General features: G+C 42.4%; 2 protein-coding genes across 4 annotated transcripts; one reads left to right on the top strand and one right to left on the bottom strand.

The window, feature by feature from the left end:
* Positions 1-4,286: 4,286 nt before the first annotated feature.
* LOC110487930 (syntaxin-6) lies at positions 4,287-9,407 on the bottom strand. 3 transcript variants are annotated; one of them, XM_036948626.1, is made up of 8 exons: positions 9,160-9,407; positions 8,497-8,666; positions 8,219-8,313; positions 7,899-7,961; positions 7,488-7,616; positions 6,132-6,238; positions 5,529-5,623; positions 4,287-5,284 (listed from the first exon to the last, which is right to left on the bottom strand). In XM_036948626.1, the coding sequence occupies exons 1-8, from the start codon at positions 9,192-9,194 to the stop codon at positions 5,019-5,021; spliced, it is 960 nt and encodes a 319-aa protein (XP_036804521.1). In that variant the 5' UTR covers positions 9,195-9,407; the 3' UTR covers positions 4,287-5,018. The 3 variants fall into 3 exon arrangements, with proteins under 3 accessions (XP_036804521.1, XP_021415559.1, XP_021415637.1); XM_021559884.2 differs by having other exon boundaries at positions 4,287-4,727; positions 9,160-9,383; XM_021559962.2 differs by having other exon boundaries at positions 5,150-5,351; positions 9,160-9,384.
* Positions 9,408-13,692: 4,285 nt separating this feature from the next.
* Positions 13,693-15,479, top strand: LOC110487829 (immediate early response gene 5 protein). Its single transcript, XM_021559777.2, has one exon. It carries the CDS (start codon positions 14,009-14,011, stop codon positions 14,918-14,920), a length of 912 nt encoding a protein of 303 aa, XP_021415452.1. The 5' UTR covers positions 13,693-14,008; the 3' UTR covers positions 14,921-15,479.
* The last annotated feature ends 1,484 nt before the right edge of the window (positions 15,480-16,963 follow it).

Below are 16,963 nucleotides of genomic sequence, written 5' to 3'. Positions count from 1 at the left end.
CCTGCCACATGCACCTGTGCCCCACCAAGTACACCACCAACCCCCTAGCCGGGTGCTCCTGCACACACACAAACACATGTACACACTGCCAGGCACCACAGGAGGCTACTGAGGGGAGGAAGGCTCATAATAATGACTAGAACAGAGCAAATGGCATCAAACACCTGGAACCATGTGTTTGATACCATTCCACTTACTCGGCTCCAGCCGTTACCACCAGTCCATCCTCCCCAATTATGGTTCCACCAACCTCCTGGACCAGGCACATATGAACACACGCACGCATACAGTAATTTCTCTCTTCTTTTATATGGAGATTTGCACATTATATCAGTGCCTTCCAAACATCCCCTCATAGCAGTCTCCATCTCTTCCTGGATCCTAGGAAGCTCTTTGCCCTTAGTGGTACAAGCTGCAATCTAGTGGTAAAAATAACACTGTCATTGCTATCAGACAATGTCAGGAGGACAAACTTAGTGTCAGCGTTATGTTATACTTCTCTGGCTTCCTGTAAACCATTGTCTTTTCACAGATACGGAGTGCTGTATTCAGGGGTGAGCGCTGCGTGTGAGTGGGGTACCCAGGTGTGGATGACTAATAATTTCCTCTCCGGACAAAGGAAAAACGTGGGAGGGCGGGCAAACATGAGAGGAGAGGGCCACCTGTCAAGTGGCCTGGGTTCAACCACTGCTCAGTGATGTTCAATAAGAAGTGCTCTGCTCCCTTCTGGCTGTCTGGATCAATAGATGACGTCTGAAACTGCCACCAACGGCCCAGCTGGCCCCGCTGACATTAACCCAGTCTCCCCTTTTCCTCTTAGAACCTTCCCAACATCCAATGAGTGTACAAAACATTAGGAATACCTTCCTAAAAATGAGTCACACCCCCTGTTAAGCGTGGAAAAACCCAGCAGCGGTGCAGGTCTTGACACACTCAAACCGGTGCACCTGGCACCGACTACAACATCCTGTTCAAAAGGCACTCTTTTGTATTGTCCATTCACCCTCTGATTGGTACAAATACACAATAATCCATGTCTCAGGGCTTAATAATATATTTTTAACCAGTCTCCTCCCCTTCATCTACACCGATATGGATATAACAGGTGACATCAATAATGGATCACTGCTTTCACCTGGTCAGTCTATGGCATGGAAAGAGCAGGTGTAATGTTTTGTACACTCATTGTACATCCTAGGACAATTCCATGGAACCAAATGGACGAGGCTCGTGATCAGTACAACGTAGAACATCTAGAAATTAGGATTTGACTAATCAGGAAGAATAACAACCCTGAGTAGGAACAAGGTCCCCATAACCAATAATACAGGGCCAGATAACTGATCATCCCTCTACATGGATAGGAACAGAGAAGGGTATTCTTTTTTTAAATGTTTACCCCTTTTTCTCCCCAATTTCGTGGTATCCAATTGTTGTAGTCTCATCGCTACAACTCCCGTACGGGCTCGGGAGAGACGAAGGTTGAAAGTCATGCGTCCTCCGATACACAACCCAACCAAGCCGCACTGCTTCTTAACACAGCGCGCATCCAACCCGGAAGCCAGCCGCACCAATGTGTCGAAGGAAACACCGTGCACCTGGCCACCTTGGCTAGCGTACACTGCGCCCAGCCCGCCACAGGAGTCGCTGGTGCGCGATGAGACAAGGACACCCCTACCGACCAAGCCCTCCCTAACCCGGGCGATGCTAGGCCAATTGTGCGTCGCCCCACGGACCTCCCGGTCGCGGCCGGTTACGACAGAGCCTGGGCGCAGAGAAGGGTATTCTGATCCTAAATCTGCGGCTAGTATTGGTTTCTATCAAGAGCTGTAGACCCTTCTAAAAACACAGGAGAATTAGGCAAATTGAGCACATCATTCATATGTTATTGAAATGAGCTGAAACATAGTGAATCTTCGCAGCATCCTGCGCGCTGTTTTATTTTCAGGATAGAGCACAGCCATGATACGATGACATGAGGTCAAAGTTCAAGGGTAAAAAGGATTTTTATACACTCCAGACGCATGACTACACAAACAAGAGGAACACCAGACATCTGTATATGATGACGAGATCATGCTTATGTCTCTGCCCTAAAAATGGCGGTCGTTGTCCCAATGGCAGTCGTTCACCCAATCAAACACTAATCATGACTTCCAATGTCATGGACAGTACCCATTCTCCACAAACAGTACTATTTATTATCACATACACCAAATAGGTCTCATCCACCTATCACCAGTGACTTTGCTGTGCATTAAGTACAGTATTTAATACTAAGGGTACTTTGTATCGTAATACAGCATCACAATTACTTGCAACTTCAATAAATTCAAAATTGTGACTGACAAGTGATTTTGAGATGGTACATCATTGTCTGGGTCATTATCATGCTTTCAAAATATCCATAATCTGAAATGCCAATATTTTCAACCAAGTCACACCCTTTCTACCAGATATAACACTGCTGAAAATGTGTGGACGCTTAAAAGAGACCATTTGAAAAAGAAAACAAAGAAATGTTAGTAAATGTTTTCTACCTAATGATGTCATATACACTATAAATGCAATACTGTATTCCTATTACAGTAAACTTGTGTTAACTAACAGTCATGAAATAATAAATAAACAAATAAAAACAATTGACATACAATATTTCTTTCTAACTTCATAAAACCTTTGAAAGAAGACTGTGGAGTGTTTTCAGAACTCAGATTTGATCACTAGTGTCCATTATATTTCATATAGTAGTACCATCACATGATCATTCTGGTGTATTGCATTATTTAACTGTCTTGATTTACTGTCACTTGTGGATTGAGGTGGTACAACCTAAAATACAGTCAATTAATGTATTACGTTCATATCAAGTCCTCAAATGAGTTGAGGCCTATTCAAATCAAACTGTTACCAGGTTTCCACGATAACTAACATAACAGTATCATTCTCCTTGAACTGTATAGGAACACACAGAGCAGATTCATTCAACCCTCAATTTACGATTTATCCTGGAACCCAAGGTAGGGGTGAGGTACAGGGAAGCAAGATCAAAATGAAGTTTCCAGCCCTAGCATAACATAGAGCATCAGCCTACTACAGTATCAGCAAACAGCACTGGCTATGCAGATCTCTGTTCTCAGTCTGTCTTATTGCAACACCCAGGGCTGTATTCATTAAGCACCAAACAGAAGAAAGCTGACTGAAATTAAACATTACTTGTCTGTTGCAAAATGTTTTGCTACAGAGTACCCTAATGAATACGACCCAGGCATGACAGTCAGATGATTTCCCCCATTAATCATTATTACAACAGGGTTCCTGTAACACTGATAAACCACAACACAGGTCAGGCTTCTCAATTAGCGTTTTTTTTTTTTTTTAACACAAGCCTTTGGTATAAAGGCCTTGTAAAAACCACATAACCACATTCCAAAACAAATGCATGACCCTTAGTCGCTGAGATAAACAACCTTAGATCTGTTGACATGCTAGATTCAAGTACACCTGGGGGTGTGTCACACACTGTTCATAAGCATGTAGTCTTTAGAATGACCCTCATGGTGAAATGTTGTCGGACTGCAAGATACCAAACATATAGACATGTGGTAGGACTTCTAGATCATGCCACTTTACGTACAAGATAAGACTGCTCACGTTAGACACATCAATTCAGGATTGAGCCCTGTTCCAGATGTCTATGGATATGCTCCACTTGATCTTGCAGGCGAGTGTTAAACACCTGTTGATCGTGTATAAGCCTACACCCCAAAATACATATAGTACAAAAAGAAAGAACATAGATTAAGAAAAATATATAATAACACTGGGCGGCAGGGTAGCCTAGTGGTTAGAGCGTTGGACTAGTAACCGGAAGGTTGCGAGTTCAAACCCCCGAGCTGACAAGGTCAATCCTGTCGTTCTGCCCCTGAACAGGCAGTTAACCCACTGTTAACCGTCATTGAAAATAAGAATTTGTTCTTAACTGACTTGCCTGGTTAAATAAAGATAAAATTTTAAAAAATTAAGTTGAACCATTTTAGTGTGGTTAGAGATTTGTATACCCGCTTAGCAATATGTATTATTTTCCTTGTTAGGGAACTCCAGTATTTTGTTTAAATTAAGATTATATATACAGTTTAATATATACATATAAACGTTTTATGCCAACAGTGCATCAGGTAGCCGTAGGGTTTTTTCCAGCAAGAAACGATAGACAAGCCCCTTTCAATAAAAACACTAACGATGAGATAAGCGGAGTGGAGTCTTCTTCATACATTATTCTCTGAATATTAACACTAAAATGTCACAAGGAGTACGCAACGACCCTGGTTACACCCTGGTTTACCTCAAATGGGTTTCCGGAAAATATTTTGAGGCCTAGTATTCACATAGGGCCAAATCCTACATAGAGATGCCAAGGAAGGTTTAAGTTTAGTGCTAAAATGACAACTGAGAATGTTGCTTGAGCAGAAACTTGCACCAGCTACGGAAGAATCGCTGTATATTCAGCAGTATGTAGTAAAAAGAGGGTTGGGGTAGATAGCCATTTCCCTATGTCAATGGAAACCTTGATGTTTTCCCAAGCCCCATGTAAAGTCCATCCCTTTGGTCAAACGGAGACAGGGGTGTTGTTGTGGTGGTGGACGGTCATCATAGGATTAAGAGGAGCATGACGACCACAAACAGAATGGCCAGTAGAATGCCGATAGCACACCACTGTCGGCGGTCTGCAAGAGAAGGGAAGAGAGAAAGAGAGGAGGATGAACTGTATCAAACAACGTGAGGAGCAATTGATCTGCAGTTTTTTTTTTTTTATGTAAAAATAAATAAATAACACAATTATTTCAGACATATTAAGGCATGAAAGGTCCAAATACATACAATTGTGAGGAATTTATGTTCTATGAAGGCTATCATGTCTTTCGACCTGAAACAATCATATTTTAAAGTTGCAACTGGAGTGGCATGTTGCAAAGGGGGGGGGGGGGAATAGCAGGGGAATAATACTATATAAAACCCTAAGAACATTGTCTAGGGGCCGGGGGGAAAGTACCGGCAGGCACATTGTCTAGGGGCTGGGGGGAAAGAACCGGCAGGATATCCTGACAAAAAAACGACCAGATTTCATTTGACTCCCTGTCTCCTGAGTTCTTCCTGTTGTAAGCTTCCTGAGGGTGTTTCCTTATAAGGTGGTGCAACCATTTGATGGGGTGTGGGGGGGTACTTTTCCTTCCTCTCCAGCCGTGACCCTTTATGACTCCAGGTCGTCTGGCACAGACATTCCCTTCACAGGAAGCCACTCTCAAGTAAAGAATATATCATCTTTAAATGACCATCCATACATCAGTGACCTGGACATATTAAAGAACATCAAAAGACATCAACAATAATACATTACTGCCACCTCAGTAACCTCTGTAAGTGGCAGACTTTGAACATTTGCGGTAGTAGAGATGGCTTCTAAACTTTGAAGTGTATTCTTCCTCAAGGTAGAAAGTGGTGAATAAAAAGACTGTTGTATTACTCACCGGTGGTCATGTTGGAGACCTTGGCCAGCTTCTTCATGACATTGTCTAGTCTGGAGTGGGTACCTTCCATCTCATTGGAGAAGTCATCCAGCATCCTGCAAGAGAGAAGAGATGCTGCATTGTAGATACCAGGAAAGATATATACCTGTATTGACAAAACGTCTCAGAGTAGGAGTGCTGATCTAGGATCAGGTCCCCCCTCTACATATAATATCATTCATGATCATCTAAAAGTCAAAACTGATCTTAAAGATGGACTCCTTAATGGTGAAACTACCACGTCCATTTGCGATATTACAACAAATAAAGTTATTGCAAACAAGAAAACAGTGTATTCCCTCAGACATCACTGCACAACGATAGAACAGCAGAAAATGGACTGACATTTTTTACCATGTTGGCAACGCTCCTTACCCATGCTTCGTCAATAAAACAAAATCAAAACAACGGCGGTGGGACGGACAGTGACGCCGTTTCCCTACTGTGAATTCCATCTTTAAATCAGCACTCCTAGTCAGACACGCTTGATACATACAGCACCTGATTATCTTTGCAGACCTGAAACCCTGTTATTGATTATTGTTGATGTGGCTGTGTACGTACACGGTCTGTTCATCCAGCTCCATACCAATCCTCTCAGACATGTTCTTCAGCACCCCGATGGTCCCAGACACCAGTTCCAGCTGGTCATCCTGCTGCTCTGCCATGAGCTGACACACACACGCATGCAAACATACACGCATGCACACACACACAGGCACGCACGCACACACGCAGGCAAACACGCACGCAGGGACACACACACACACACAGGTCAATGCCGATGTCTTATGTCACCATCATTAAGTTTGCTGACGACAACAGTGGTAGGCCTGATCACCGACAAAGATGACAGTCTATAGGGAGGAGGTCAGAGGTGCCAGGACAACAACCTCTCCCTCAATGTGAGCAAGACAAAGGAGCTGATCGTGGACAACAGGAAAAGGAGTGTCGAAACAGGCCCCCATTAACATTGAGGGGGCTGTAGTGGAGCGGGTCGAGAGTTTCAAGTTCCTTGGTGTCCACATCACCAACAAACTATTATGGTCCAAACACACCAAGACAGTCGTGAAGAGGGCACGACAACACCTTTTCCCCCTCAGGAGACTGAAAAGATTCATGAGTCCCCAGATCCTCAAAGTTCTACAGCTGCACTTTAGAGAGCATCCTGACCAGTTGCATCACTGCCTGGTGTGGCAACTACTCGGCATCTGACCGTAAGGCGCTACAAAGGGTAGTGCAGCTTCTTGCCATCCAGGACCTATATAAATAGGCGGTGGCAGAGGAAGGCCCAAATTGTTTCTAAGACTCCAGTCACCCAAGTCATAGACTGTTCTCTCTGCTACCGCATGGCAAGCGGCACCAGAGCACCAAGTCTTGGTCCAAAAGGCTCCCTAACAGCTTCTACCACCAAGCCATAAGATAGCTGAACAATTGGCCACCCCGACTATTTACATTGACCCCTCCCCCACCCCCCTCTTTGTTTTTACACTGCTGCTACTCGCTGTTTATTATCTATGCAGTCACTTCACCCCTACCTTCATGTACAAATGACCTTGTCTAACCTGTACCCCCCGCACATTGACTCGGGAACCAGTACCCCCTGTACATAGCCTCATTACTGTTATTTTATTGTGTAACTTTTATTTTAATTTATTTAGTAAATATTTTCTTAACTCAATTTTTTGAACTACATTGATGGTTAAAGGCTTGTAAGTAAGCATTTCACGGTAAGGTCTACACCTGAAGTATTCGGGGTATGTGCCAATTTTTTTCATTTGATTTCACACAAAGCAACTGATGAGGAAAAATTATTCCTTTGCCAAAACAATGTCATATCCAGCACATAGTAAGTACAGCAATCAGCAATAGTCGATATCAAACTCATAAGAATGAGTGAGACATTTCTATTAACTATACCTGCTGCTGGGTTTGCTGCTCATCAATGAACATGGAGTTGGCCGTACGTAGCTCTTGGTCCAGACGGGTGTATTTGTCAGGTCCTGGTTGCCAGATTGGGCCTTGAGACCCACTGTTCCCTAACAGAGCCTGGTGGAGGAGTAGAGTAGAAATTATTACACATGAGATCTGCTGAAGTATGGTTGCTCAACTACAATGGTGAGGAGGAGTCTTCTGTGCAAGGATCCAGCCAATACAAATGGCACTTATTCTCTGACCAATGTTAATGGAGGATGTTTGCAGTGTCAACGAACCAACAAAGCTTTAAAATGTGTGCTACATGTTTGACAAGTGCATTCCATCATACTGCACCATTACATGCAAATAGTTCAGTAAGATGTTAGTCCAATAGTTATACAGAGCTACACACACCTGTCTATTTTTCTTGTCTGACATGGCTAAGGCTGTTGGACTGGACATGTGGTCTTTCATTTCCTGAAATAGAAAACAGCAAAGAAATTAATACAAATATAATAATAAAGGCATACACCGGCCATCATATCGTTAATGGCTATTACAAAACACAACCACTCTAATTAGGGGTCCTTTTTTAATTTTGACCTTTAGCACAGAAGGTGCAGGAACCCGATTATTCTAAGTGTTACTGCTGCTTGCAGTCATATTTTTGTGTGATGGTTACTTCAAGTTCAACTGGATTCCTTCCAAGCCCATGTGCTTCAGGCCTGACTCACCTTAACAGTTTGTCTAGTGCTTGTGATGAAGCCTTTCCGTTTGGTCAGCTCCACTGTGTCCAGATTGAACTTCTTAGGGTTTGATTCAACAATACTTGCATTCACTGTTAAGGAATAGCCTATTCAACACTAACATGCACCAAAGACATGACAATCCATTATGTGTTATTCTCTATGAAGACTGAACTCTACTACAATTGGAGGAAGTACTGTATTTATTTTGATAAACCAATATATGTGCAAGTTAAACTAATTTACATTTTATGTTGGAAGGATATTGATGGTCTCATCGAGATCCTCCAGGTCCCATTCGATGGACCGCAGACTGTTTCTCAACTCATTGGTGGTCCAGTCCACCTCCTCCTTGGAAGTACCACTGGGATCCTGTAGCAGCTCGCTCCATCTCTGGTACAGCCCTTGGGAAGTGTTCACCGCCTTCTGGACCTCACTGGAGATTAGGAGAGTCAATAATAAAGTACATGTATCTATCTATATATCTAGTTACATCACATAGAAATGCAATAGTGTGTATATCAAAGGTAGCTGGCAAGACATAACATTAGTCACAGTGGCATATTAACATAGCCACACATACAACATAATTAATACAGCTACTGATATTTATGTCTTTAACAAATCATACATTGTACAGTAGCTAACAAGCTAAACGTTGTTTACTGCGACAGCGAGTTACCCGTTAGCTAAACATGCTAGTTATAGCTATAATGCTAGCTGTATATCCAACCCGTTTAGACAAATGCCACAAAATGCTATCGTATGCCTCTCATCATTGTGACAATGGCTGTCAAATACGAATGCAATTTCATAGACGGATAAATTCAACAAATCCCATTTGTTACAAGCTAGTTAGCTAGCGTTAGCCGTCAGGCTTGATGGGATACAATATAACGTTAGCTACGGTGGCTGGCTTAGCTATTTACCATTTGACGACGAAAAACGGATCTTCCATAGACATTTTTTCTCAATAATTTACTGCAATACTAATGTTTCAAATTCGTACCCCCTTGAGAGGCATGCATGACCTGTTGTTGGTCTTACACCAACTAAACAAGAGGTTCTGTTTACATGCGTGCATCCGACAGAAAACGTTTCAAAGTTTCCATGACCCCACAAATTTGCTTCCGGTTCGAAGGTCCGTGTATTATTTGGTGACTGGTTTCTGAAATATTTAGATATGCAATGTGAACAACCAGAAGTATTTATCTTTAAAGCTATCTAATCATCAGTCGTTACACGTAGGCCTAGATAAGAAACAACCTTCAGTAGGTAGAGGGCCATCAACCGAAGGGTCACTGGTTAGTATCCCAGGTAATGGGATAATCTGGTGGGGCACTGGTAATTTAAGGGTGCTATACTGAACAAAAATATTAACGCAACATGTAAAGTGTTGGTCCCATGTTTCATGGGCTGAAATAAAAGATCCCAGAAATGTTCCGTACACACAAAAAGCTTATTTCTCTCAAATTTTGAGCACAAATTAGTTTACATCCCTGTTAGTGAGCATTTCCACACCTGTGGGAGTGCTGAGAAGTATTTCTGTCTGTGATAAAAACCCTTTTGTGGTGAAAAACTCATTCTGATTGGCTGAGCTTGGCTCCCCAGTGGGTGGGCCTATGCCCTCCCAGGCCCACCCATGGCTGCACCCCTGACCATTCATGTGAAATACGTAGATTAGGGACAATTTTTTTTATTTCAATTGACGGATTTCCTTATGTGAACTGTAACTCAGTAAAATCTTTGAAATTGTTGCATGTTGTGTTTATTTTTGTTCAGTATATCTCCAGACATGCACTTGAGCAAGGCGCTGAACCCATATAACTTCTCCAGCTACAACTGCTTCACCTGCACATAAAGAGGCTGTACGGACATTTAGATGATTGTTTCAATCAAACATTTTGGCTTGTGTTTTGCCTTGATGGTCACATTATGATATAACATCAATCAATTTCTTAACTCATAAAACCATACAATCCATTGTTGCGGGAAGTAGTTTGGGCTGGGAGTGCTGCTTTTTATTCGCAGATGGGGGTGGGGTGGGGAACAATGGCGTCAGTTCAGCTAAACCTAGGGTATGGCAAAGTGGGTTGGGTAGAAATACACCCACCAGTTTACTGTACTTCTACACAACTAAAAAACTCTAAAATGTAATTTGGACAACAGCAAAAACAAACAAAAGTCCTCAGAGAGATGTACATGTTTATTAAAACGTCACACCATGGTAAGCGTACACAAAACATAGACATTATTTTAAGTGTTTCTAAAATCCCCTATGGGAAATGAATGGTGGAAAAACTATTGGAACCATTTTGACTGCTAGGTTTTATGGGTATTATGACACCTTCACTGTGTGGCGCTATAGGATCCCAGGTTTTTAGTCATCATCTTGGGAATGGGTGCATCTCCATTATTTTCTTATTTCCTCCTGTCCTCTTTCCCCATCTCCTTATTAAAACGCATTGGAGGAGGTCTCAGATTCCTCTCAGAACGTCTACAAGAAAACTATTTGAAAAGGAGGTGATAGAGGATGCAAGAAACATTTAGGGTCACCCCTCATTTACTAACAACATTTGTTTTCTAATTGGCTCAAGGCTGAAAGGAATCACTGCAGATAAATTCTACATGTTGATTTGGGGAGGTTGGTCACTGCTCTACAAGACAGTATGGTGGTCCCCAAACACACCATGGGGACCGCAGGTAATGGTTTGCCACTGACTGTTTTTAGAACTTAAACCCCTACACCTGCTTCAGCCACACCTGTGTGGTTACTGATTGGATCCACTATGTTAAGGGAAGTGTTTGACTGAGAGCATTATTTTGCTCATTCGGTGTCTTTGAGATCAACTACTGCAGTTTGCGACTCCAGACTAACTGATCTAAACACGTTCGTTGACCGCTTTGAGGATAACACAGTGCCACTGACGTGGCCAGCTTCCAAGGACTGTGGGCTCTCCTTCTCCGTGGAGGACGTGAGTAAAACATATTCAATCTCTCCCTATCCCAGTCTGCCGTCCCCACATGCTTCAAGATGGCCACCATTGTTCCTGTACCCAAGACTGCAAAGGTAAGTGAACTAAATGACTATCGCCCCGTAGCACTCACTTCTGTCATCATGAAGTGCTTTGAGAGACTAGTCAAGGATCATATCACCCCCACCTTACCTGTCACCCAAGACCCATTTCAATTTGCTTACCGCCCCAATAGGTCCACAGCCGATGCAATCACCATCACACTGCACACTGCCCTATCCCATCTAGACAAGAGGAATACCTATGTAAGAATGATGTTCATTGACTTTAGCTCAGTATTCAACACCATAGTACCTTCCAAGCTCATCATTAAGCTCAAGGCCCTGGGTCTGAACCCTGCCCTGTGCAATTGGGTTCTGGATTACCTGCGGGTCCAGCCCCAGGTGGTGAAGGTAGGAAACATCATCTCCACTTCGGTGATCCTCAACAGTGGGGCCCCACAAAGGGTTCGTGCTCAGCCCCCTCCTGTACTTCCTGTTCACCCATGACTGCGTGGCCATGCACGCTTCCAACTCAACCACTAAGTTTTCAGACGACACAACAGTAATAGGCTTGATTACCAACAACGAGGAGACAGCCTACAGGGAAGAGGTGAGGACTCTGGGGGTGTGGTGTCTGGAAAATAACCTCTCACTCAACGTCAACAAGTTCCTCGGCGTAAATATCACTGACAAACTGAAATGGTCCACCCACACAGACAGTGTGGTGAAGAAGGCGCAAACTAAAATCCTCACAAACTTTTACAGATGCACAATTGAGAGCATCCTGACGGTCTGTATCACCGCCAGGTAAGGAAACTGCACCATGCACAACCGCAGGGCTCTCTCTCAGGGTCAGTACAGGTGCATCAAAGCTAGGCCCGAGATACTGAAAAATAGATTCTATCTCAAGGCTATCAGACTGTTAAATATCCATCACTAGCACAGAGAGGCTGCTGCCTACATACGGACTTGAAATCATTGGCCACTTTTATAAATGGAACACTAGTCACTTTAATAATGTTTACATATCTTGCATTACTCCTCTCATATGTATATGCTGTATTCTATTTTATACTATATATTGCATCCTAGTCTATGCCGCTCTGAAATTGCTCATCCATATATTTATATATTTTTATTCCATTCCTTTACTTAGATTTGCGTGTATTAGGTATTTGTTGTGAAATTGTTAGATATTACTTGTTAGATATTGCTGCACTGTCGGAACTAGAAGCACAAGCATTTCGCTATACTCCCAATAACATCTGCTGAACATGTGTATGTGACCTAAATCACAAAATAGAGAGGTGAGGAGTGATATATGCCAATTGGGAATCAGTGGGATGATTAGGTGGCCATGCTTGAAAAGGGCCAGGTTGGGAATTTGGCTCATTATCATTTGAGGATCAGTCAGTTTACTGACTGCAGTAGTCGATCTCAAACTCGAGCACAGTCTGAAAGGGGGCCTTTGTGTTCAATATTTGTGATTAAAAAGCATTAATACAAATAAACAATCCTTAATCAATTAGATAATTATTCAACATGCCAAAATGGGGAAATCCTTCTTTAAAGTAGGCCGGTTTCATGCTTTTTTTTTTTTTTTTTAAACACAAACATCATGCAAATTATGACCCACACAATGACTTGACAAATCATCACATTTTTACTGAGCTATAGGCTCAAGAAGGGCTCCCGAGGGGCACAGCGGTCTAAGGCACTGCATCTCAGTGCCTGTGGCGTCACTACGCCCCTCATCCCACATACCTAACAGTCTCATGAAACAAAACACCACTACCCCTCCCCCTTCTAACGGTTCCATTCTACAGCGTTAAGCCATTGCCAAGACGCAGCACAAAAGCATCATGTGACCTGGTTGAAAAAAAAGTCCAAGCATTACATCAGCCCAGGAAGTCAGCCATCAAAATAAAATATACATACTCTGAAAGGGGACACGGGCATTAGACCAGAAAACAACTGTGTGGATTAGTGTTTTTGTTCTAGCTAAAAGACTCGACTAAGATTTTGGTTGGAGAGAATACAGTGAGGGGAAATCTAAACTTATTTCTGGTGTTAATGGTATGATAACTGGAAACATTTAGGACTAGGGTAAAATAGCCTATATTAATCGATAGCATATATAAATGTTATGTAATTATACAATACACACATTCTTATTGTGAAATGTACATGAGTAGCCTACAGTATAATAAGCTATAGTTTATCTGCACTTTTTTTTTTAGATAGCAATTCCCACCAGTGTTTTAAACCTGTGCTTACGTCTTTAAATCACTCTCCCACGTGTGTATTCAAATTGTATTTCTCTTTTTAGAGCATGCCCATTGGTCCATATGAATTTGGCGGTGCGGAATTCGTAGGGATGGTAAAGACGACATGTGTTTTCATTGGACGGCGTGGTTATTACGTTAGGGTATAAAGTAGTGTTAAAACTAGAAACAGTTCCATTCTTCTCGATGTTCCGCTATTGATTAGCCTTTAATTTCTTAGACCATACACTCATTTGCTTCAGCACATAGAAACGACGAAGCACATCTTGCGTTTATCAAATGTCTGTTTCTAAAACAAACAAGCAGTTACGTCACTTTAGAGAATTCAGTACCATTTGGAAGCAATTAGTCGCTACGGTATAGGACAAACAACTCCGTCGGGGATTTGAGGATTAGGCTACTTTTAACCATTTGTGTTTCCACAAGAACTGAAACACGAGAGACTTTGATTTTTCTTAACAACCTCAGTGTTTAATCATGGAGTATAAAGTTGAGGCGCATCGGATTATGAGTATTTCACTGGGGAAGATTTACAACTCCAGGGTTCAACGTGGTGGGATCAAACTACACAAAAATCTACTGGTCTCCCTGGTTCTACGTAGTGCCCGGCAAGTATACCTTCGTGACTACTACGGCGGGATATGCCTGAGTGCTCAGCAAGCAAGAGAGTGGTGTGAGGGAGAGTACATGGACTCAGAACAAGACAAATTGGTCCCCGGATCGACAGAGAGCCTGCCTGAATCAGACGGGCAAAGTGAAGTGGCCGTGGACAAGCAGGAGCCCGGCAATGTGGTCGAATCCCACGCGGCACTGGACGTTGAATCTGAAGCGAGTGGTGAGCAAGATCACGCCGAAAATGGAGTTTTGGATTTAGGATGCAGCGAGCTGAAAACACCGGAAGAGAGCCTAGAGGCTAGTCCTACATGTGAGGTCTCCAATGTTGTTACTACTATCTCATCCAACTGTATTAGTGGTCCCCCTCCGAGTAATCCAAAACAGGCTGCTGAGACGCCGAACGGCTGCCAGACGGACGACGGTGAATCAGTGGAGGAAAATTTGCACGAGCCCATAGTGCCCCATACTTGCACTAACAGGAAACGGAGTGCCGAAGACTCTGAACTCACAGACTCTCTGCCGAAAAAAACGAAAGTAATGTCCTCAACTCTAATTTCTAAAAACGACGAAAAGAAAGTGGACACCGAAGAAATGGACACCAGCAATGTCTCGAGTTTGATAACAATATTCGGTTCCAGTTTTTCTGGACTCTTGAGTAGTGAAGACGGAGCGCAGCCCGATTCCGAGGCAGAGGACAGTGACTCAGGACAAATCTGTTGTGATCAAATGTTAAAAAACCTCAACCCTTGGAGTACTGCAATTGTCGCTTTTTAAACATTGAAACTGTGGTTTTGACCTCTTGGGGATATGAATAAAGCTGGAACATGAAGCAAAGTTCCACCAACTACCCCCACAAACACGTGGTGGACTGAGTACCTAGTAAATTTGGAGTTCCCCAAACATCAGAATGAAAGTAGGCCTACTGTAGTAGCTATTTACATGGAACATCTATTGAAATAATGTTCGAGAGGTGCTTTAGGAAGTGATAAAAATGTTACCGATGGGCTCTTGATAGTCAACACTTTGAAACGTGCTTCTACACTATTCGTCTACATTGTAACGTACCAAAAGCGCCATGTATCAATTCATGAAATGTAACGTTATCCTTTTTAACGTGGATAAAATTATGGGACTGAATGTGACTCAATGCTAACGCAATCTGTTGTGAATTTGCTGGTCACTACAGTGTCTTTGTTTTATAAAGACTTGTACATTTGTAATAGTGTGCCTGTAAATACTGTTTTCCTATGTCCTACTCAATCTATGTATTTTGGTATCTGCCATGGATTATGATAATTGCGTGATGCTCACGTATTAAAACATTGTCTAACAATTCACTTTTCTGTGCTCTTTTCATGGGGGTTGGTTTGTACATAATGCAGCAAGTGTTGCTACGCGGACAGTGTCGTGTCACCTAGTAGAGGTTGGTGGCCAAATGTGAGCAGTAGGCTACCATTTGTACTGTAGACAACTTCACAGTATTTATGATACATTATCATATGCAGGTGTATTGTGACCCTTCAAGTATTATAAAATTAACCAAACAATTCCAGTCATTTAAACATACATTGCTATTAAAGAGATGTTATGTATTTCTCAAAGCAAGTTAAAGCATGGTTAAATAAGCCCAACTACTGATCATCAGTAAATTAGGCTGTCATTGTAAATAATAATTTGTTCTTAACTGACTTGCCTAGTTAAATAAAGGTTAAATAAAATAAAAGTGACTAGCTCAAATTCTTTCCACAGGGAAGCCCAGATGTCAACTCAATAAACCTACAGGAGAACTGTTTTCATAAACTCACTACAGTACTGTACACTTGGGGGCGTGACCATAGACTCAGTCTAAAATGAATGTGCAACATGGTACTATTAAAGGATAAAACCCTTATATCCCTGTAACATCTCAATGAATACAACATGGTACTATTAAAGGATAAAACCCTTATATCCCTGTAACATCTCAATGAATACAACATGGTACTATTAAGGAACAGGGTGCAGGTGTGTTATGGATACTACATGGATATCCAAACATATTTCAAATAAAAATCTATTCGTCACACAGTTTCCAGCATGTATAAAAGGTGCAGCGAAGTGCCAATATGCTAGCTCCCTCAACAATCCAATACATTTATCAATAATAATATTATTGTCATATTTCCAACACCAAATTGATCCAATGCAACGTGGGCTTAAGAGATGTAACCTCCTGTGTCCACATTCTTTCACACGGACACTGGGTATTAATAGCCGGCGCTCCCTGGAGATCCAGCAGAAGGATCTGGGCTAGGCAGGCTAACACAAGGCGGTCCCAGGACAAGGGCTCTTACCAGTCAGCTGGCCATGCATGCAGCAGAACACAAACAGAGAGAGAAAGGGAGGCGGAGAGCAGTGTACTTGGATGTGCAGGGGTTTTGTTCCAGCCCATTGCTACTGTACCACACCAGACTCAACAAATCCTCAAGCCCTTGATCAGTTGAATTAGGTGTCTTAGTGCTGGGCTGGAACAAAAGCTTGCACACCCTGTGGATCCACAGGGCAAGACTTGAAGAACACCGGAATAAAGATTATTTCATAAATGTGTAGTTTATTTGCCAATGGCATACATTGGCTTGATTACATTGGCTTAATAAGATGGTAGAAATTTGAAAAGAGTTAGGTACAGTATTGTAATTTGCATCACCTTGCATCACCTTCAGGAAAAGTAGTGCAAGTGTTTGCATGTGTGAAAGAGAGACGGAGCGAGTAGGCATGTAGGATCTCTACAGGTGTGGGAATTATTTTCTTTTCTGTTTATGTTTCATGACTAATCTG

This window comes from Oncorhynchus mykiss, chromosome 1, assembly GCF_013265735.2.
Source record: "Oncorhynchus mykiss isolate Arlee chromosome 1, USDA_OmykA_1.1, whole genome shotgun sequence".
Taxonomy (NCBI): domain Eukaryota; kingdom Metazoa; phylum Chordata; class Actinopteri; order Salmoniformes; family Salmonidae; genus Oncorhynchus; species Oncorhynchus mykiss.
The sequence above is the reverse complement of the archived record's forward strand: the minus strand, read 5'-3'. Positions and strand labels throughout refer to the sequence as shown.